At 39.5% G+C, this 23,638-nt stretch overlaps 1 protein-coding gene across 1 annotated transcript in view; it reads left to right on the plus strand.

Moving 5' to 3' along the window:
- Positions 1-23,638, plus strand: part of kitlga (kit ligand a) — a 74,499-nt gene that overhangs the window by 42,440 nt on the left and 8,421 nt on the right. Inside the window, exons 2-6 of the mRNA XM_033968321.2 lie at positions 5,534-5,644; positions 6,546-6,602; positions 7,616-7,768; positions 13,952-14,144; positions 23,232-23,282. Coding sequence (XP_033824212.1) covers positions 5,534-5,644; positions 6,546-6,602; positions 7,616-7,768; positions 13,952-14,144; positions 23,232-23,282 — 565 coding nt within the window. The remainder of the gene's footprint in view (positions 1-5,533; positions 5,645-6,545; positions 6,603-7,615; positions 7,769-13,951; positions 14,145-23,231; positions 23,283-23,638) is intronic.

The raw sequence follows: 23,638 nt of genomic DNA on the forward strand, positions 1-23,638 counted from the left end.
TTACTTGAGTATTTTTTGCTATGGTATCTCTACTTTTACTTAAGAAACAGCATTAAGTGCTTCATCTTCCACTGACCATTCCCAAACAAATACAGATAAAGTTCAACATTTGTGGATCATAACTTTGGAGATTTCTCTCACTGACACTGAATCTCCCATAGAGTTATATAGTTTGCATGTTCTCCCTGTGTCTTACAATCACACATTCAGCAAATCAAAGCCCAGCTCACTCTGTAATATTAAGTTGATCCAAACATGAGTGAGACTAGATCACATTAGCCTATTCACAGAAATGCTCTTTGAATTTAATGCATAACGATTTTGAGTTCCTCGAATTAAAATAAATCTAATTACAGCATCTGTATTACATGTTTACAGGATGTTTATTGGCTTCCTGCTATTGCTTTGCATTTCAGGCACGGTAAAACTAACTATATAAATACCTCTGTCTGGAGAGGGTCAGAAGGAGCAGAGGAGAGGGTCAGATGGAGCAGAGGGTCAGATGGAGCAGAGGAGAGGGTCAGATGGAGCAGAGGGTCAGATGGAGCAGAGGGTCAGATGGAGCAGAGGGTCAGATGGAGCAGAGGAGAGGGTCAGATGGAGCAGAGGGTCAGATGGAGCAGAGGAGAGGGTCAGATGGAGCAGAGGAGAGGGTCAGATGGAGCAGAGGGTCAGATGGAGCAGAGGAGAGGGTCAGATGGAGCAGAGGGTCAGATGGAGCAGAGGACAGGGTCAGATGGAGCAGAGGAGAGGGTCAGATGGAGCAGAGGGTCAGATGGAGCAGAGGAGAGGGTCAGATGGAGCAGAGGGTCAGATGGAGCAGAGGAGAGGGTCAGATGGAGCAGAGGGTCAGATGGAGCAGAGAAGAGGGTCAGATGGAGCAGAGGGTCAGATGGAGCAGAGGGTCAGACGGAGCAGAGGAGAGAGTCAGATGGAGCAGAGGAGAGAGTCAGATGGATCCTTGCTCTGTCATGTTTCATAATGTGTCCCGGTTTAGTCTCTAGTTTATCGACCCTCAGCTGTAGAGTCGTGCTCGGTCTGCTTCATGATTTCATAAGAATATTGCAGTGAGCGGCAGGTTCAGGTGGTGCCTTCTTTTGGCTCTTTGAAAAAGTCTGTCCTTAATCCTTGTTTCCCCTGTTGTGCAACGTCTAAAACAGTCCCCCGCATTAATCTGAATGACACATATAACTGCCCTAAGCTTGACCTTTGACCCCACGGACGTCAGTCAAAACACGCGGATCAGCACGCCAGCGGGGTTTTCGCTAATGTTCGTTTTGACAATACAAGATAAGATAAATAGATCTAGTTAATTTGAAATGGTTTGCATTGGTCCAAAGTTATTCCTCACTTACCTTATGTATTCAGAGCAGCCTAATTACTCACAGAGATGAGTTTATAAGCTCTTATAACTGATCTTATTTTTCATTCTAACCCTGTAGTTTAGATCTGTACAAACATGTTCTCAAATGTGGTTCTTGTGTTAGTTTGTCAGCTCTTTTGGTCAGTTCCTCTGCTTTTAAAATGTGAACTTTCAACAGAATATTTTTAGTTAAACATAAATTTCATTAGTTCGAGGGTTTTTTATTAATATGATTTTTTTTTTCCCCAAATCGTTTAGCCCCAGTTTTAATTATTCTATGAAAAGATCAGAGCTTTTCTGAGGCCAAAATATCTCCTTCAGTCGTGACACTGATTTGACTCTTATCAGAAGTTATTTGAGTTCTCCAGTAGTTTCCACAGATACTGAGGCTGATCTCTTACACCAGACACAGCAGTGGCTCTGTGGGGAAATGATCTGGTTATAGAAAATCGACTTGTACGAGATTTTAACCATATGTTTTACCCACAGTCGTATTTGATCAAGACCAGAAAGAGAATAAGAACATGCCATCAGAATCAAAGATAAATGAGAAATGATGAGAGACGACTGTAGCTCGTTTAGCGGAGTGTTTCTCCACTTATCCGAAGGTTGGCGGTCCAAATCCCACTTTCAGCGTGAACATCATTGGTAGACTGGCCCACATGTTGGCGGTGCGATTCCAACTCCCACAGATGAATACTGTTGTTGTGTCCTTTAACAAGACACTTAACCCACCCGGTGTCTCTGTAGTCTGGCGTATGAGTGTGTGTGTGTGTGTGTGTGTGTGTGTGAATGGGTCAGGGCTTGTAAAGTGTCTTGAAGGTGAAAAAGCGCTATAGAAAAATGTGACCATTCATCATGACCATTTAAAGATTTACACAAGACAAAAACACAACATATTTGAGACTTGAGCACTCAGAAGTCAGAACCAAGTCTGACACTGAGTCTGACACTGAGTTTAACACTGAGTCTGAAGCTGAGTGTGTTGTTTAATGTGATTTATAATCTCTGTTTATCTGCTGATCTGGAGGAAGTAACTGTGTCACAATTACACAAATACTGAGCCTAATACAAGGAAGTGCAGTAATGTCACCATAGCACAGGTGCCAATCAAAATACACATCAAAATACCACACACCTCCATTTATTTATTCATTTCAATGTTTGTTTGTTTTTTTCCACAGTGGTCAACATCATATACATACATGTAACACATACACATGCACGTTTACACACTCATGCTTCATACACACTACATACTGTGCACATACATGTTCTATTTACATATGTATGTCAGTATATAAGAGACACTGTGAAAAACATGAACACCTGAAGACGTTACGTAAGCTCATGGAATGGGGTCGTCCCGGCTCCTTATCGAAAGGAAGTGTGTGTAATATTCTGAAAACTCATAAACTTGACCTCTCTATGTCCCAGATACAAAGTGCACAAGTTCAAATTAAATGACTTTTACTGGTAACAATTGTAATTCTCATGTGGTCTTAAAAACATTAGGCACGACGGACAAGATGTAATGATTTGGTATTTTGGTTCAAGACGATTATTCAGCCAGAAACCAGAATGAGAATCACATGACCCTCATTTGTGTTGCCAGTTTCAAAGCCGAAATCCAGTTGTTTCAAACCTAAAATTCCTCTCTCTGATCTGAATGTTCTCTACCTAAACCCCAGCACATGCAGACAATCATGACTGAGTGCTAGTGCAGCCTCAGTGAGTGAATTCCGGAGGTTCTTTCACATGAGGCCTGTCCATAAACTGAGAATGAGACTCACTTGTACTTTATGTGTATATGTATGACCTTTTTATACCAATAAGAATGCAGGCTACATACAGATTTGTTTCCCTCACACAGTAAAAGCATTGACAGAATAAAGATCCAAATAAGTCTCTATGTTATGTTTATGTGTTTATGCAAAATATGTCTTGCCCCTGTATATATGTATGTATATATATATATATATTGTATAAGCAGCACTTGAGGTCAAAATAACTCTGCTGTGTACTGGCTGCATCTTAATAAAAGTTAGTTGTCATTAGCTTTACCATCATGTCAAAACTCTCTGGTCTCTGAGAGTTGTGAAAAGCTCTTATAAACTCATCATGGTGAATCATTAGGATGTTCAGAATGCATAATGTAAGTGAGGAGTAACTTTGAACCACTGTAAACTGTTTAAAATGAAAGAGGGATTGAAAATATAACATAAGCTACTGTGTGTCGAGACAAATCTAAAATAAGGACGTGGAGAGTGGCTTTGTCGTGCCGTTTCATCGTTTCATGTTGAGTAAATATTGTTTTTGTTTTGTTTTGTGATTGTGCTGTGGAATCTGGGACTGTTTCCCGTCGGAACGCTGCATGGTCCTAATTTTGACTCGTTTTTGATGCATTAGAAGGAACATTCAAAACACTCCAAACTCCGGAGATGTACAACTGAACTTTGTCCAGAATCCTGGGAAGAAAGTAATGGTGCATTGCTTCACTTTCAGGGTGCAGGGTTCACTAACTGCTGGTCTCTATGGAGATGTTATTGCTTTGCCTTAAGTGTTTCACAGTACAGCATTTCACTGATCTATCTCCGTGGAAACAAGTACGGGATGCTAACAAGTTACAGGCGGTGGTGGAAGAAATACTCAATTTTGCTACTAGTTGAAGTAAACGTACAGATCCTGGAGCAAAAAATACTCAAGTAAAAGCAAAAGTATCACATGAAAAAGTCTACCAAATAAAAGTATTAAAGTACATGATTCAAATGTAAAAGTATATAAAGTAAGTTTGTTTTTATTTTTTTGCTCAAATTATGAACGTGTTAAAAATAAACCCTCAGACTTTTCAGCAGGTCTCAAACTATAATAAAAAAATACTTTTACTTTTCAGTCCAGATACCTGCTTTCAAATGTAGTAAAAGTAAATGTATCCATGTGCAGTACTTTATGACTCTCACTTGATCACGCTCCACTACTGGTTACAGGTCAGTCGAGCTCACTCACAGACAGAATGCATGTTTTTAATGTTTTGTATGAAACCATAAATGCAAAATAGATAATGCTTTAATGTGGAATATTTGAGTCAAAGCAGAAATAATATTTTCTTAAGACATGTCTCCATCAGTAAAGTCAATATTCGAAAAACAAAACTTCTAGAGCTGTGGGGCTTGAGTCGTTTATTCCATTAATTGGTTGATGGAGTCTCGGTCAAACAAAATGTGTATTCATTAAATCATAATTTTATTTAAATTATAAATATTTCTCTGGGACAACAGCAGAAAGAGGAAATGAGGGATGGAGCTGAAGAGTTGGCATTTTTGAATGTATCTGTAAAAACTATATAAACACAATATTTAGTCTAGTTTTTCTATTTTGTTTGTTTGTTTTTCTGCATGAATAGTAGTTTTTGCATGAGCTCCCCCTGCTGGTGTAGTGTTGTGAGTGCAGTGTGCAGTTTTATTGGCCTAATAAATCCTGTGTGCTGACAAGGTGTTGACTTGACAGACAGGACCGTCCTTTATTAGAGAAGTCATTTAAACTGATAAACAGCTCAAATAGTTTCAGTAAATCTGAGGTGTAGCTTCTGCAGAGCTCCTGATGTTTATAGATACTATCAGTAATAATAGTATAATAGTTGTAGTAATAGTAGCAGTAGTAGTAGTGTGTTATATAGATTTAGTGAATCTGAGGTGTGGTTTGTGCATAGCTCCTGTCGTTTATCAGTACTATTGGGTAACCTGTCAAATAGTAACTCACTGAAAGGATTGGTTGCATTCATAAATGTGCACTTACCATTTCAAAGTAGTGACAAAACTGGTACTAAACCTGGACTGTAACTGGACTAAACCAGGACTAGAACCAGACCAAACCAAGTCTACATCAGGACTAAACTGGGCTCAAACCATGAACAAATCAGAATGAGTGCCAGTTTAGGTTATGTGCTACAGAAATGTTTTTTTGTGTTCAACTTTGACAACAGAAAATTCGTTGCATAGTGAATTTATGAAATTTATTTAAAAAATACACGTTTTGAGTGAGGTTGCATTTTTTTTTTTTTTTCTGGTGGAGAACCCCCTGACCCCCTACATGTTTGGGTGACGTTTTTGTATGGAAGTAGTAGTATTGCAGTATTAGTACTTACAGCTGTTGTATTGTGTTTCTCCACAGAGTTGGATACGCGTCTGTGTCCAGTTACTGCTGTTCATCGTGTTTGGAGGACAAGCGCTCGAGTTCCACGGCAACCCAGTGACGGACGACATCCTCAAGCTCACTATTCTGGTCAGAACTGAAAACATATGTACTATTGGAGTAGTAGGAGTAGGAGTAAAAGTAGTAGTAGTAGTAGTAGTAGTAGTAGTAGTAGTAGTAGTAGTAGTAGTAGTAGTAGTAGTAGTAGGAGGAGGAGGAGGAGGAGGAGGAGGAGGAGGAGGAGGAGGAGGAGGAGGAGGAGGAGGAGGAGGAGGAGGAGGAGCAGTAGTAGTAGTAGGAGTAGCAGTAGCAGTAGCAGTAGTAGTAGTAGTAGTAGTAGTAGTAGCAGTAGTAGTAGTAGTAGTAGCAGTAGTAGTGGTATTAGTAGTAGTAGGAGTAGTAGTAGCAGTAGGAGTAGTAGTAGGAGTAGTAGTAGCAGTAGAAGTAGTAGTAGGAGTAGTAGTAGTAGCAGTAGTAGAAGTAGTAGTAGCAGTAGTAGTAGGAGTAGTAGTAGCAGTAGAAGTAGTAGTAGGAGTAGTAGTAGTAGCAGTAGTAGAAGTAGTAGTAGCAGTAGTAGTAGGAGTAGTAGTAGCAGTAGAAGTAGTAGTAGGAGTAGTAGTAGTAGCAGTAGTAGAAGTAGTAGTAGCAGTAGCAGTAGGAGTAGTAGAAGTAGTAGTAGCAGTAGCAGTAGGAGTAGTAGTAGGAGTAGTAGTAGTTGGAAATTCAATAAGATTTATTAGTAGCAGTAAAAATTACATCTAGACAAAACCAGATTTGTTTTTTTAGTTTTTTGAGCTACTTTAAATGTTAATAGGTCCATGTATAAACACTGCAGCAGGTTCAAATTGGCCATAATGTAATTAAAGTGAAACTCCATTGAACCAGTCCCATTGTGGTTTATTTGTAAAGTTATTATAATAAGAGACTGAGTAACACACAACGTTTTACTTCAGCTGAAACTAAAACAGCTGTGTTGTGTTTTGTTTTTCAGAGACAGAATATTCCTAAAGATTACAAAATTCCAGTGCGTTACATTCCAAGAGAAGAGGTAAGACTTTATGTCCTGTAGCTGCAGCACAGATTCTGTTTAATCTCTGACACCCGTGGATCACTGTGTTATAAATTGCACATTTTAAATCACAATATTCATCAAAAACGATGTAATAAAAGAAACAAATCCACTGACTTCCGTGTTAGAAAACTGGTGTCCAATGTGAGCTGATGTTGCCGTAAACATCATCTAAACAAAGCGCCGCTGCTATCGGTCCCTCCTATGGACAGCTAACGATTTTTATTTTATTTTTTTCATTTGTACAAAAATGACGCTGCCTACAAGGATCACTGTTTAAGAAAATAAAACTGGAGAAGGAAGTGCGTACGTAACAGTGGGCGTGTACTGGTGAAAACTAGGATTGGTTTCACACCCCTGCTTTAGCACGGAGCGGGCACTTAGCAACATTGTCAACATTGCTAACGCTAGCGGGGCGGGAGGAACCTCACGAGTTATTAATGTTCAGATGTTCTTGATTTACAGACACAATAGTGAAATAAAAATACCAGAGTTAATGGAGCGTAGGAAGTGTGCCCATGCCCACTTCCTACGTGGAACGCGGCTAGCGAGTTAGCAATGTCCGTTTATGATGCACCTGATGCTGCTGTTGTATATATTTTCTACCTATTTTTATATTAAGTATTTTATTTTATTTTTTAAGCATATCTTTTTTAACTTTGTGCATGCCCTTATTTGTATTTGTATTTTTTTCAGTGTGTAAGTTCCTAGTACTGTGTTCACAAACAATGGCAATAAAAGTCTTCTGATTCTGATTCTGATTATTTATACAGTTTATGGACAGTCCACAGTAAACCAATTTATAACTAAACATGGAAACAAAATGGGGTACAGGGCAGGACAGACAAATCCAACTCAGTTTTTGAACATTAATTAAATGGTAGGACTGGCTTAATCACACAATTACTTCATAACCCTTCAGTAACAGGGCGATCACTGCGCCCACTGTGCCACTGTCTCTCTGATTAACCCTTTGTGTCTGTGCGTTGCAGGGGGGTATGTGTTGGGTCAAACTCAACGTCTTCTACCTGGAGGAGAGTTTAAAGGATCTGTCGCACAAGTTTGGAAACATTTCAACGAACCGTAAAGACATTAGTATAATCATACAAATGCTCCAAGGCTCAAGGATCAAGATGGGCCCTCTGGTAAGAAGAACTGTTCTCTGTGTGTGTGACATCTGGTGTGTGCCTTGTGTGAGTGGAGTGTCTGTGGATTCAGTTCTCAGTATCACCAGGAAGCCAAAGTCACATTTTTATACTGCGCTTTTCCACGTTCAAAGTACTTTACATCAAGGAATAACTCACCCATTCACACACACATTCACACACCAGTGAACACAGACACTGGGGACGAGGTGGGTTAAGTGTCTTTCCCAAGGACAAAACGGTAGCATTCATCTGTGGGAGCTGGAATTGCACCGCCAACCTGTGGGACAGTGGATATGATCGCTCTACCAATGGTGTTCATGTCGAGAGCAGGATTTGAACCATCAACCTTCAGATCAGTGGACAAACACTCTACCAACTGAGCCACTGTGAAAAGCCAAAGTCAAACTGGACAAAAAGTCGTACGAATGCAACATATAATGGGTATTCCTTCTTCTTTGTGGATTTTTGGGAGGCCATAGATACAAGGAATGGAGTCACCAGGATAGAGTGTGTAATACAGCCGTCTATCAACGACTTCCTCCTTCTCCAGCTTCTGTAAAACCGTCTATGATCTTCTTCTTGTACCCACTGGTAGGGTCTCGTTTCAGTAGTTCATAGGTGGTGGTGTCACTGACGAGGCTGTTCAGGATCACAGTGCATCTCCCTTTGTCTTCTCCTACAACTTTTTGTCCAGATGAAAGATTTGGCTTTTTACTTTGAATCTGGACGACTGAGGGACTACACAGACACCAACCCCCTATTGTGCCCCACCCACTCTTTGTGGTGGCACTACCTGTTAAGATATGATCATTTTTAATCTAGGTGATTTTTTTGCACTTTTGTGGGAAATTTTAAAAACTTTAAAAACACGTTTTAGAAAATTTCTGTTGGTTTGAGAAAAAATACCAAAAATGCTCTAAAAATGTATACTTTCATTTTTGTCAATTTTGCCCAATTTTATACTTTAAACTGGAGTCAATACAGGATTAAACCAGGACTAATCCAAGACTAAACCAGGACTAACCCAGGATTAACCCTGGACTAACCCAGGACTAACCCAGGACTAAACCAGGACTAAACCAGGACTAACCCAAGACTAAACCAGGACTAAACCAGGACTAAACCAGGACTAAACCAGGACTTAAACTTGACCGTTGTAGAACATGTCATCCACTTGTGGCCTCTTCATGTATTTATCATTGTTCATGTGCAGTGTAACATTACACAGACCTCGCCCTCCCCAGCCCTGCTCCACAGCTGTCCTCTCCATTGTGTTAAACATGACTCATTTATTATTCACTAAGTCCTCCGTGGACCATATGAGGAGCAGCCGCAGACCCCACAGACCCGCAGACCCCATAGTGATAACAGCAGTGGTGTAACCTGTCAGTCATCCAGGCGTATCCATAGTAACAAAGAATTCAGAAAGTGGAACATGTTTTTATTTAGTTGATGATATTGTTGAAACTTTTCTTACAATGATGGGTTGAATTTACATTATCCATGCATTTTCTTATGCTTATCAGGGCCAGGTTTGCACAGTCTAAGCAGGGACTCCCAGACTTCCCTCACCCCAGACACTTCCTCAAGCTCCTCCGGTGGGACCCCACGGCATTCCCAGGCCAACCAAGAGACATAGTCCCTCCAGCGTTTCAAAATACTGTATATATATTTTGTGTTTGCTGCATAATTCCATATATCTTGCTTCATATATTTGATGTCTCGTAAAGAAAATAAATGTAAAGAAATGCGGTGTATCCAAACTTTTGACTGGAAGCTGAAGTCGTCCTTTACAAGCTTCTTCTCACAAATTAGTTAATGCTAAGTAATTGGTTTACAACATCATTTAATTTACAATATATTTCCAAACCGCAAAAATGTCAAAATGGAAAACTGGATAAACTCGTCATGCTCGTCTTACTATTTAAAGGGATCAGAGGCTTTTTCTGATCTGTTATAATGTTTCCTCATCACAAACATACCTCAAGTTGTTTTATTTCACACACAAACCCTGCATATTTAGGCCGAGTTCTTCTCTCAAATGGAAAACACTCTGTTCCACCTTGTGATGTCATCATGTGGTGTTTTTAAACTCCACACACCTTCACTAGAATCATTTGGACAATTTCAGCCCTGGAATTGCCAATCTCTACTGAACTAAAGGTAAAAGGACTTGAAAACTACCACGTCATGACATCACAAGGTGGGACAGAGCATTTTGAGACTGTTCTTTTAATAAGCTATTTTTGCTTTCCTGGGTTAGAAAGATGAAAGTGTGGCTGCCATTTATATATAGGCAAAATGGGTGAAGTGTCTTGCCCGAGGACACAACAACATGTAGCACTGGTTGGCCCTGGGATCAAAGGACTATGTGTGGGGAGGGCATAGAACTGTCTTGGTTTGGTCCTGTTTTAGTCCCAATTTTGATATATTCTTATATTTGAACTGTACCAGGACCAGGCTTGGACCAGGACAAGACCAGATTCATAGGGATATACCAAGATTAATAACACTGGTCAACACTAAATTTATTGTCTAAGATTTTTTAGCTGATTTAGGATCATTTTGATGTGCTGAATCCAAAAATCACATTGGTTTTGCTCAATCAGGTCAACGTTCTGAACTAAGCTACATATTTGTTTTTGGACGATTTTGTTTACATGTATGAGTATTTTCACGTCATATGATGCAAAATTCTGTTATATTTCACGCTATAAACAAATTCTGAAGATTTTGCATGTGCCAACTTATGACTAATTGTTTTTTTTTTTTATATTACAAGTGAATGAAATGGCTTTGATTAGAAGATCTTGCAAAAATAAGCCTGACATATTCTGCTGCGGTGAATACACCAATGTTCCTAACAGGAATCAAGTCACAAGTTTCATAAAGCGTGCTGACCATGCTTATTTTGGTATTAAACTTGGTGACCAAGATGAAGCTTGGGCACCACACATGGTATGCAAGTCATGCACCGAGTATCTGCGTCAGTGGACTAAAGGCAAGAAGAGTTGTCTGAAGTTTGGAATTCCCATGGTTTGGAGGGAGCCGACATCAATAGGGACAAAGGATGAAAATTAGCACTGGCTATAATCCTGCATATTTACAGGTGTGGGATTCGTTCCCCATGCCTCTGTTCTTAATATGCATTGTCCCTTCATTAAATAATAAACAAACAAAAAAAAAAAAAAAAGCCACTTCTGGGCTATTGATGTGACTAGGATCAACAGAAAGAACCGGAGCAGCCTCAAGTATCCTGACCGTGAATCAGCACGTCGTCCTGTAGCTCACTGATGAAATTCCAGTACCTGTCTTTGTAGAAGTTCCTGACATCAGTGACAAAGATTCCTCCAGTGTGGTTTTAATGATGATGCTCCACATCCTTTTTCCCAAAAGGAGCTAAATGTTCAGGTTTCCTGAGAATCTGGGATCACTGAGTGATGAGCAGGTGGAGAGATTCCATCAGGACATAAAAGAGATGGAGACCAGGTATCAGGGACGCTGGGATGCAGTCATGATGGCTGATTACTGTTGGACTCTGAAGAGAGACATCCCTGCTGCTGAGCATTCAAGGGGTTCATAAAAACAGAAGTTCATGTCCTGAATTTTGCACAATGATAACGTAACGTTCCAATTTACATGTACTTACCTTTATCAATTAACATAATGTAACATTTAATTAATACATTCTGTTAGAAAACTATTTTTTATCTCCTAAAACATATTTTGGATGAGAAATATTAAAGAAAATCAACTGATAATGTCACAAAATTTTAATCAATTTAGTCAGAAGATCGGATTTTTCTAAATCAAATTAGCATAAAAACCTGACCTGACTGAGAAAAATGGATATCATTTTTGGATTCAGCAGTGCTAAATGGTCCTAATTCAGTTGAAAAAACAGACAACTTTCAAAAATGTTTTTTTTTTTTTGTAACCCAGTGTAATTCATGATCTCAGTGTATGACTAAGAAATAAGTAATGTGACATTGATTTGATACCAGTATCATTGACCTAGTCCAGGCCAAGTTTAGACCAGGTTCAGACCAGGTTTAGACCAAGTTTAGACCAGGTTCAGACCAGGTTTAGACCAAGTTCAGACCAAGTTTAGACCAAGTTTTGACCAGGTTCAGACCAAGTTTGGACCAGATTCAGACCAGGTTTAGACCAAGTTCATATCAATTTTAGACCAAGTTCAGACCAGGTTCAGCCCAGTTCAGACCAAGTTCAGACCAAGTTCTAACCAAGTTTAGACCAGGTTCAGACCAAGCTCAGACCAAGTTCAGACCAAATTCAGACCAGGCTTAGACCTGGGTTCGACCAGACGTGTAGCGGGGAGCCCTGGAGCACGTTCAGATGTAACTTCATCTGCTTCTGTTCAGGATCCACCTTAAACAAAAGGCTCAGATTACACAGGGTGGTACATGAGACTCACCGATAACATCTACACAACAATGAAACTAATACTACTACTACTACTACAACTACTACTACTGCTACTGTCACTGTTACTGCTACTATCACTACTACTGATAATACTACGATATTACTCTTACTATACTATTACTACTTCTATTAGTACTACTAGCGCTATATAAAAATGTGACTGTTAGTACCAGGCAGGTCAACAGAAATTTGGGGGGCCCAGGGCAAGAATCCTCATTTGGGCCCCCTCTAATATAAATTAATAGGAAGAGGGTCAGAATCTGGGTTGCTAAGCCCCAAGAGACAACAGACCCCTTTGTCCTCCACTTGTCAACTCACCTGACTATTACCACTGCTATAAGGGCGTGCATGAGACAAACTGATAACATCTAACCACTATCATCTACTACCAATACTACATATATTTACAGGGCTGTACATGAGATACAACATTAAACCACCACTAATGCTGGACTACTACTACAAATACTACAGATACCATGACTACTACTTGTACCAAATCTCTGGCTGCTGACTAGAACAAGCTAAGTCGGTGTTAGCACAGTGTAATAGTTTGTGTTATGAGTGAGTACCTCAGTGGTTTACCACAGTGTAGCCGAGACTCAGAGCTGTGCCAGATCAGAACCTGACACCTTCACTTCCTCTGTGGGTCTGAAAGTACACATCACATCTCACTGAAACATACTTAAAATCATTACATTCAACATTTTATTCAAAAGTTTCCATAGATTTTTTTAAATGTTTTTACTTCCTGGTTGGACAAGTAGAGGTAATTCCATCACTGTTACCTAGCAACCACACTGTAAACAAGGGATACATCTAAATTACACAATAATGCACGACGTCAGCCGGCTACTTCTGGTCAGAGGGAAGGTCAATGAGGCCGTTTTCTCTGTAATGTAATTTCTATGAGGTCTTTGCAGAGTCACGCTAAAGGTGGACACATTAGTCCCGACACACAATGATACGTCTTGTGTTGGTGCTAATGCTAATGCTAATTTCGGAGCCTAATAAATATTTAAATAACGGCACTGACTGAAATAACTGACACCTAAGAATAATTGGGTCATCTTTACAACTAATAAAATGTAGTTGTTATGTTACATTTAACACTTTATTTGTAAAAGTTAGCATTAGCATTAGCCCTGATGCACAAAGATGTACCTTTGTAAAAGCAGAAGAGTCCTCCAGTGAAGGTCTCTGTTCATGTGTGAAGTGTGGTCATGTGGTCAGTGACGTCCACCTGCAGCTCTCTGTTCACTGTCTGATCTTTTTGGATTGACTGATTTTAGCGCCACTTGACAAAAACGTCATAAACTTTACATTAGAGCTCCGCCCTCCTACCGTCGCGCACAGAGCCAATGATTTATTTTGTTAAATGTTTGTCAGGAAAGTATCTTCTTTGATTGTAAATTGTCCCTAGATGGAATTTTGTGATTTTTTTTTTTTTTTTTTAAGGGTTTTTTCCAATTCATTTTCTATGGCTTAACTAATACAAATCTATGATAAATATTTGTCACAGATACTGTCCCATCAAACCAAATCAGAATTACTAAAGCATGAAAACCTGTCATGTGAACTTTAAAGTTACATTTTTGACCTATCGCTCAACCTGTCAACAGGGGGAGCTAGTCTTGGTCAAGAGTACAGTAGTTGAAGGATTTTTACAAATAGTTTTGGGTAGTTTCAGACACTACTCTCTTTCTAACTCTTTTCTTGTTCTCCTCTGAACAGGACCCCATCATGTTGGACTTCCAGTGTCACTACAGAGACGAGCGATGGGCCACAGCGTCGTACTTCGATTACGTCAAAGATTTTCTGACAGAGACTCAGCAACTCAAAGAGTTTTCAGACGACTGTGACCCTCCACCTTGCCCAACACCACAACTACCAACAACCACTACAGCCACGCAGCTAGAGTCCATAGGTGAGTACAAACACCACCTCTACTGCTACTACCACTACTTTTACTACTTAATTGCTACATTTCACAAGTACCACTAATTCAGGCTTTTAGTTATCCTGAAAGTGATGTTTAAGTACTTTAAAAACATCTGTTGTCACCTGCCCCCTGCCTACTGCTCTGTACTTACCTGCAGTTCTTTTAAAAGACTCTTATGGCGACTGTTGTTGTGCTACTGAGCAAAGCACTGATACAACATACTAGAATTATACCTGATTTTGCTGACGTTATAAAGTAAAACTACAGTACAGACATATGAAAACAACTCTTAGCCTTGTCAGTTTTCCTGGACGGCGAACTAGAAGCAGGAGTCGAGAAGGCCGGGCAGTTTCAAATCAGTCTCTTTATTCAGCAGATGCAGGCATCAATCGAATGAAACACCAACTGTCTCCTGTTTTACATCTCTACTGTGGCTCCTTATATACTAGTTAACACACGTCATAATTCCTCAATAATTAGCTAGAAATGTACAGCACGCAGATTGTTATCTGGGTTCAATGAAGACAAAGTGCACAAAAACAAGCATTTTTAGCTGATCTTTCAAAGTATCATCATATATGGAGGTTCAGGGTACATATACAATCTCATGCCACGTTGGCGCACACGTAAACAGGAGTACAAAGTATGATTTACCATATTACATGGAATAATAATCTCACAGCCTCAAAATGAAAACCCTGTGTAGTGTCTGCATCTAATTATGAATCATTTTTATCCTCCAAGAACCAGGAAGTAAGGCTGGTGCACTGTTAGCATGCTAGTAGTTATTAACATTACCGTGATGGAAACACTTCACTCCGGTTCCTGGACGATGTTATTCGCGCTTAAAAACTCATCATGGTGAATTACTGGGAGGCTAGGAATTGTTAGGAACGTTAGGAACTACTTTGAAACACTGCGAAAAGTTTGAAAAGAACTGTTTGTGTTTTTTTCACGTTTTTAAGATGGTGAAAATCTGGTCTCACCTCTTCAGTCTTACCTATGTTGAAAGCAGAAGTGATTGGGAGCAGTGTGAACTTTCTGAGGACAGCCTGAAATTGGACCCCATTGTAGCCGCTGGGTTTTTCTGAAGTTTTTCCCACTTTTCAGGAAAAAAAAATGTTTAAATGTTTTCTCAGGGCTTTGGTGAAACGTGGGCCCTTTGAGCTCTTTCATCACGCGCTCCAAGTCTCTATAAAATCAGTCTGTGGACATTTGCTCCGCTGTTTTCTGGGAGTAGAGTTTGAATTCCTCTGAGTTTTAGCAATAAAAAGACATCATCATGTTAATCCAGACCATAATTCTACCACTACTTCAACTACTACTACTACTGCTTCAAATACTACTACTACTAATATTACCACTATCATACCACTATTACTACTACTGTAACAACTACTACTTCTACTACTCCAATATTGTTACTATTACTACCACTACTAAGACATCATCAAGCCTTAATCCAGACCATTATTCTACCACTACTTCAACTACTACTACTACTACTGCTACTTCAAATGCTACTACTACTAATATTACTACTCTAATACCACTATTATTACTGCTGTAACAACTACTACTCCTATTTTAAATTCTACTACTTTTACTACAACTATATTGCTACTAATTCTACCACTTCTATTTCAAATACTACTACTACTACTTCTATATTGCTACTAATACTACCACTACTACTTCAAATACTACTACTACTTCTACTACTTCTATACTGCTACTAATACTACCACTACTACTTCTAATACTACTAGTTCTACTACTTCTATATTGCTACTAATACTATCACTGCTACTCTGAGTTGTAGCAAAAGGAAGACATCATCAGGTCTTAATCCAGACAATAATTCTATTACTACTTCAACTACTACTATTACTACTTCCATACCACTATTACTATTACTGTAACAATTACTACTACTGTACTGCTACTAATACTACCACAACTATTCTAAGTTGTAGCAACAGGAAGACATCATCCATATCTGTTCTAAAAGAAAGTATCTTAATCCAGACAATATTTCAACTACTACTACTACTACTACTACTACTACTATTACTACAACTACTACTACTGCTACAACTATTACTACTACTACTACTGCTACTACTATTACTACTATTACTACTACTACTGTAATAATAGGAACACATTATCATCTGATTTCAAATGTGTATAAAACAAAAATATTTAGAAGAAAAGTATTTTGCGTTAGTTCTAAAAAGTTCTAAAATTACTCTAAAGAACTGATAAAAATGTTGTACTTCGTGAGGACTCTGGCTTGGACTTGGACCTCGTTTGTGTCTCTGTTTGGACAGATTTCCCGGTGTCTGGACTAGTACACTCCAGGCAACGTATAACTGGGATTTTTCTCACCTTCAGCATGAAAAAAATGCCGTGGAATGCTGCTCAAACTAGTCATTCCCACTTCAGAGTCTTAAACTATGATGTGTTAGAACAGCACTAACGACCACACAAAGGGCCTGAGAGGTTAAAAAACACATAAATCACAGGCCCAAAGACACAACAGCGAGTTAATTTGTGGGAACCAGAATCACACCTCCAACCCGTGGGTCAGTAGATCTTGACCCCTGCACCAATTAACCAATAACCTTTGGATCAGTGGGCAAACGCTCTACCGACTGAGCTACTGTCGCACACATCTGATCCAGGTTAACTCTGACATGTTTCAGTGCGGCAAAGTGGGCGTTAAAGCAATTTTATTAAACTATTTTTGTTGGTTTAGTCTTTGTTTAGTCGTAGTCCACCTTTTAAAACAAATGCCACACGTACACAAGATACTAGATAACATATTGTATTTGGTTATACTTATTCATTTCAGTTAAATACTTCCAGTTACTACTTACCGGAGTCTCCACATGGTCCAGACGAAGAGGGGCGTGTCCAATATTGGCCATTTTCGGGGGGTTGTGGTGCGGGATCATCATTTGTTTTAGTGTCTTTGTGTATTTTAGTTTCAATATTTCAGTGTTTGTAGTTTTATTTTAAACTGTTACGCCCTCATAATTAAGCAGGTAGATTGAGATAAAGTTAAAGTTAAAACCTCCTGAGGAATGTGTAGTTCTAACCTGTGGGAATTTCAGCTTTAGTCCATCAAGGGATCATCAGTGTGACCTGGTACACGTGGACGCCATTTTTGTAGTTTTGTTCATTTCTGTGGCTTTTGATTGTAAATATGTGTTATTTTGAGCACATGTTCGACCACAGTGAATCGGAATAAACTTTGCAAAATGTGAATTCTTTCTGAGTCAGACCACATTGGCCCACTTCCGCATATTCAGATGTCGTATGACTTTTACATTTCTTTAGCATTAGCATTAGCCTTACTGCTTACACACATTAGATCTTTCATTTTCCCGGAACTTGGACTTGGACCCGGTTTTGATCTGGACTTTGGTGCTGTCTCAAGTCCGGTTTAGGTCTGGAGTTGCTTATTTGTGTCACAATACTAAAATTTCAGACTTTAAATAGATACTGAGAAACAGATGCAATAGTCAATACCGATTCCGATGCTTCGATGATATCTTCATTTAGACACTAGAATGTGATTTGGTAGTACTTTCTTTTATAGTCCCATGTGTCCTGTGTATCTGTGTAGTTGTGCAGTAGGTTCCATAGTACTTCATGGGCGTATACGAGTCAGTCTGATCTTGTTTCGGTTTGTGCTTTTCACAGTTTTGGTATGGTCTTGTTTTCGTTATGATTTGGTCTTGTTTTGATTGTGGTCGAGGGAACGACCAGAACTAACCACACCATGTTCTTTCGCCAGTGCTCTGAAGCCGCCGGGGCCACATTGTTTGTTGTAAATTCACTTTAATTTCTCCCACATAAACCAAAATAATTCCAAAAGATGATCTGAGGTTTTTATCTATAATAAAACAAGATGTCAACTCAACACTTGCAACCACAGAGGCCTATTTAAAGCCACGCGATACTTAACACACATGTGACTACCCTTCACACGGGCAGAGGACGTTATATCATACACACGCGAGCGGGGAGGTGAAGTGTCTTGCTCATGGACACAAGAATAATGCAAGAGAATTCCTCAACTTTCGTAAGATTTGTTTATATTGCATTGTTAAAGAAGCACTACGTAACTTTGCTGGCGTCTTGTGTCACATTCATGTTTAATTTCAGCTAGATGTAATTCTATGGGAGATTCTTTTTTGTTTTTTTTGTTTTTTGGTCTTTTAGGGTTTTTTTTTTAAGACATATCCAAACTTCTGATCCACAAATGTTGAAGTTAGCAGCTCCTTTAACCTTTAGTTTAGTAGAAATTGACAATTCCAGAGCAGAAATGATCCAAATGATTCTAGTGAAGGTGTGTGGAGTTTAAAAACACAGTGGAGCACTTCCTGTATTACCACATGATGACATCACAAGGTGGAACAGAGTGTTTTCTGTTTGAGAGAAGAACTCCGTGTAAATATAAACATGTGTGAATGAACAAAACATAACTCCAGGTCTGTTTGTGATGAGGAAACAACATTATAACAGCATTCTCCAGCTCTGTTTTAAACTCTAGTGATTTTAAAATGTTCTGTTGCCACGTGAAGCCCACATTCTAGTTTTCATCATACCTGTGCTTGTAAAAGTTTCAAGAACACGTGTGTGAAAGGTGCATTCTGAAATCATTTAATCCCAAGGCCAAATCTGTTTAACACAGGTCTGAAAAGTTGTGAAAAGTGCTTATAAACTCATCATGGTGAATAATTTGAATGCTCAGAATGCATAAAGTAAGTGAGGAATAACTATGGACCACTGAAAACCAGGAATTATATATAATGCATCATCACCTGTCTCCACGGAATTGTTATTGCTTTTCCCGGGAATGCTCCACAGTATGGCATTAAACTTATCTACCTTCCACAGACACACGCCAAGTTACAGGTCAGATCTGTGAAGAGGTGCTCGTGCTCAAAGTTAGAACGCATGTTTCCGAGGTATATGTCAGCGATAAAATGCAACATAGGTGAGTTTAATGCCGAACTGTGAAACATCCCTGGCAAAGCAATAACATCTCCATGGAGACAAACATGTAGCAAACCCCCTACTAGAAAAGTTAAACAGTGAAGCTATAATAAAAATCCTATAGGCTAATTATTCCTGACTTATTATAGTTTATTCAACATAACTTTTGTCCTCTTCATATCTTTTATCTTTCTAAGTCTTTCCTCCCTGTGACTTGCTGTCATGACATAACCCCAGGGGCCGCTCCTGTGTTAGCATGTTGTTTTGACTAGCCACAATTTGCTCCAATCTCGTCTTCCAAAATGTTTTATTAAGACCCAAATGTCAGCTAAACCGACAAAAGCGACAAAAACCAGAGGCGCTCCAATTCAATGCTTATTTTAACCCCTCGCCTGTCGCCCCGCATTACCCACGTCTTCCTCTAGGGTCCTTCGCCGATCCCGTCCCAGGGTCTTTTCAGGGCTTATTACCAGCGCCAACGCCTTTTGATGCGCCGAAAAACATCTGAATCTAGTTTGGGATAATTCGGACCATGCGTCTCGCTATGATAGCATCACCTGGACCGCAGCCAAGCTCACAAAAGCAGCTCGATTTGTCAAGAATTTCCTCATTCCTCAGTTTTAAAATGTTTGTATTGTTTTTTTTTAGATGATGTGTTAAAGGGTGTGATTGATACGGGGCAGATGCAGGTAGCACTGTACTCATGTGTAGTGTTTTTGTTTTGATTCAGTGCGATATACGGGATATTATGCAACCATGTTATATCGATGTTCCCTCGTCAAAAACATGCCTCAAGTGGTTTTAAATGCCATCCATGTTTGAGTAATCTAGTGATCTCTCCCAGGCCCTACTCAAACGTTTAGCTGTAAGATTCTGTACAAGCCTACGTCACCCATGCTCCCACGTGTCAATTCTCCATAAATATTGATACTTTGCAGCTGATGTTGTGCTGTTAAACAAGTCCGTCTCAAACAACTTTACAGTCACGAGCTAGCTAGCATTAGAATTAGCCAACAGTTTTTCAGTTAGTCACTCTCACCTTTTTGTTGCAAATCAAACTCCTAAACAGGACCATGAACACTCGGATTGATTGTTCATGTGCTGTTTAAATCCATTTTGTATTTTTCTCTTCTTAAAACGGTCTCTCTTAAAACTTTTTTTGACAGCGTTTGCTACTGCACATTCCACCGTAGAGATACACGTAGAACACCCCCAGCGTTATGTCACTGCAAAGCATCAAAAACATGATACAAAACTGTACACAACAGCTTCACAAACCTGACATGATGCGCAGCCGCTTCATTGACACCGATTGCGTTGTGATGGTGCTCTGAGGGGGGAGTGACTTAGCACAGGGAGCAAAGGGAAGGGTAAATTTAGCATTTTCAAAACAATAAAAGTAAACACGGTGATCTAAATATGTTATGTACTACAGTTAATACCCCATAGAAGTATAATACCCCCTCTTTAAAGTGATGTCTCAGTACGGAGGTTGTGGGTTAGACTCCTGATGTGCCTGAGTGGAGTGTACATGGGAGAGTACAGTATTTTGTTTGAATATAATTACCATAATTAGGCCTTAATTAGTGCCTCATTACAACAAGAATATCTAGGACAAGCTGATAAAGAACTGTACCTTTGGGCTTGGTCATATTTAAGTCCTGTTTTAATTTGTTAATTCAAAGTACAAAATGTCCCAGTTGCTTTGCGCACATGTTTCTGCTCCACTTTAACAATAATTAAAGGCGATGTACCTGATTTTTACGGTCTTAAAAATGTGAAAAGCAGAACTAGTTCATTTTAAACAGTTTGCAGTGGTCCAAAGTTATTCCTCACTTACATGATGCATTCAGAACATCCTAATTATTCACAGAGATGAGTTTATAAGCGCTTTTCGCAGCTTTCAAAGACCACACCGGGCAACTAGCATCCTAACAGCGCATCGCCAACACTTCCTGGTTCTCACAGGATAAAAATGCTTTACATAACAGTTTAATATTGACTTTTAGAGCTGCTTTGATGATATATCTTTAACGAAGCATAACTCATATTACTTTATTGCATTAAAAAAATTCTACATGACTAAACGTTGGAGGAGGAAATCTAATCTTACTGGCTGAATTGAATTTGGCTGTGTCCGAATGTCCCCTCTAGCCCCTAACTCTTTATTAATTACACAGGCCGGGACTCTTTAGCGGACTCTATAGAGCCTCATTCACAGAGCACTCATGTGACTCTGGGTCTGGGTGAAAAAAGTCTAAAGGCTAAACTCTGATAAAACCTGATTTCTGTCATAAATAATGATCAGATTGGACCGGCACAAGTCTCTATGGACGAATAATAATCATACAAGTTTTAGTCAAGCTGGATCTCATGTAAACGGACTCAATTAAAAAAGAAAATGAGTTTGAGACGTGGAAATTATCCCTTGCTAACAGCTCAAGCTAACGTTAGCAGATATTCAAGAGTGTTTTATTCATAATCAGGATCAACAGTGCGATAAACTTCACTTATATTTTGGTTTCACTACTTTTTCACCAACTGGACTTTCAGACACCACTAAAATTGGCATGATCTCTAAATAGTGCTCCCTGTAGGAATAGTGTGGACATTCGGACATAGTCTTTGAATTTGAATCGTCAGATCACATGAGGAATTCCTGGAAAACATTTGAATTTCTTGTCCCAGGGAATGCAAATGTTTTCCCAAGTGTCTTATGTTTCTTGAGCTCAAAACAGTGCAATAAACATTATGATAATTTATGTGTGGTTTGTCAATCAGACCCCCTCAGTTCCCTCTGAGGTTTATGCGTCTATCCTAGTAACTTTTCCCAGATTTTTGTTTCCTCTCTCGCTCTTCTGGAGGCGTTGCTTCCTCACATCCGCTCAGCGGGATGCTAGCGTTTGAATGTGGGAATCATTCTCGCGCAGACAGAATTTGGATCTTCAAAAGCTCAACAAATCCCAGAACAAAGACAAAACCCTGGGATACTACTGCGTAAAAGTGTAGTTTCCAAATTCCTGGTGGTGTTAAGGAAAACAGAAAGAAACTCACAGGGACAATGATGTAAATTGTACCTTGAATGAATCACACTTCAGACTGGATGTGGACTTAACCATAAACAAATGTGTGATTTTGACCAATTCACATCCAAATCAGGACTAAACCAGGACTAAACCAGATCTAAACCAGGACTACACCAGGACTAAACCAGATCTAAACCAGGACTAAACCAGATCTAAACAGGACTACACCAGGACTAAACCAAGACTAAACCAGGACTAAACCAGGACTAAACCAGGACTAAACCAAGACTAAACCAGGACTTAACCAGGACTAAATAAAGACTAAACCAGGACTAAACCAGATCTAAACCAGGACTAAACCAGGTCTAAACAGGACTACACCAGGACTAAACCAGATCTAAACCAGGACTACACCAGGACTAAACCAGATCTAAACCAGGACTAAACCAGATCTAAACAGGACTACACCAGGACTAAACCAAGACTAAACCAGGACTAAACCAGGACTAAACCAGGACTAAAAAAAGACTAAACCAGGACTTAACCAGGACTAAATAAAGACTAAACCAGGACTAAACCAGATCTAAACCAGGACTAAACCAGGTCTAAACCAGGACTTAATCAGTAGTAAATAAAGACTAAACCAAGTCTAAACCAGGGCTAAACCAGATCTAAATAAAGACTAAACCAGATCTAAACCAGGACCAAACCAAGACTAAACCAGGACTTAACCAGGACTAAACCAGGACTTAACCAGGACTAAATAAAGGCTAAACCAGGACTTAACCAGGACTTAACCAGGTGAGAAAAATCTCACCACTCTCTTGTGGTGAGGTGTATTTTTGTCCTTCTCTATTTTGCAAAAACAGAACAAACAGTGAAACAAACATGGAGCTGTTTTTAATCCTATGTTGTGTTTTTACTCATTTTAATGCAACTCTGTGTAAAAGTATTCACAGTATTCAGAATACAGTACTCTGATTGGACCATGTGTAACCCTGTGTCCTGTGTGTGTGTTTGTGTGTGTGTCCTTCAGGCTCCACAGAGTCCATGACTGAGGCCTGTCCGCAGAGGGACTGTCAGCCTGGTGAGTGTCTGCTACTGCTACAACACACAAACACGGAAACAAAACGATAAGAAAGGGATGTTTCAGAAGAGAGAGAGAGAGAGAGACAGAAAAGACAAAAAAGAAACAGAGAGAAAGAGGGAGGAAGAGGAGGGGTCCATTTTAGCACCTGACAGAGACGAGAGAGAACAAGAGAGAGAGAATCAAACATGGAGAGACAGAAGGTGAGAGAGAGAGAGAGCCCAGCAATGACAGAAAAGAGACAGGCTGCAAAGAGAGAGAGAAAGAGGGAGGAAGAGGAAGAGGAGGAGCCTATTTTAACACCTGACAGAGACGAGAGAGAACAAGAGAGATAGAATCAAACATGGAGAGACAGA

This window comes from Periophthalmus magnuspinnatus, chromosome 6 (genome assembly GCF_009829125.3).
Source record: "Periophthalmus magnuspinnatus isolate fPerMag1 chromosome 6, fPerMag1.2.pri, whole genome shotgun sequence".
NCBI classification, from domain to species: domain Eukaryota; kingdom Metazoa; phylum Chordata; class Actinopteri; order Gobiiformes; family Gobiidae; genus Periophthalmus; species Periophthalmus magnuspinnatus.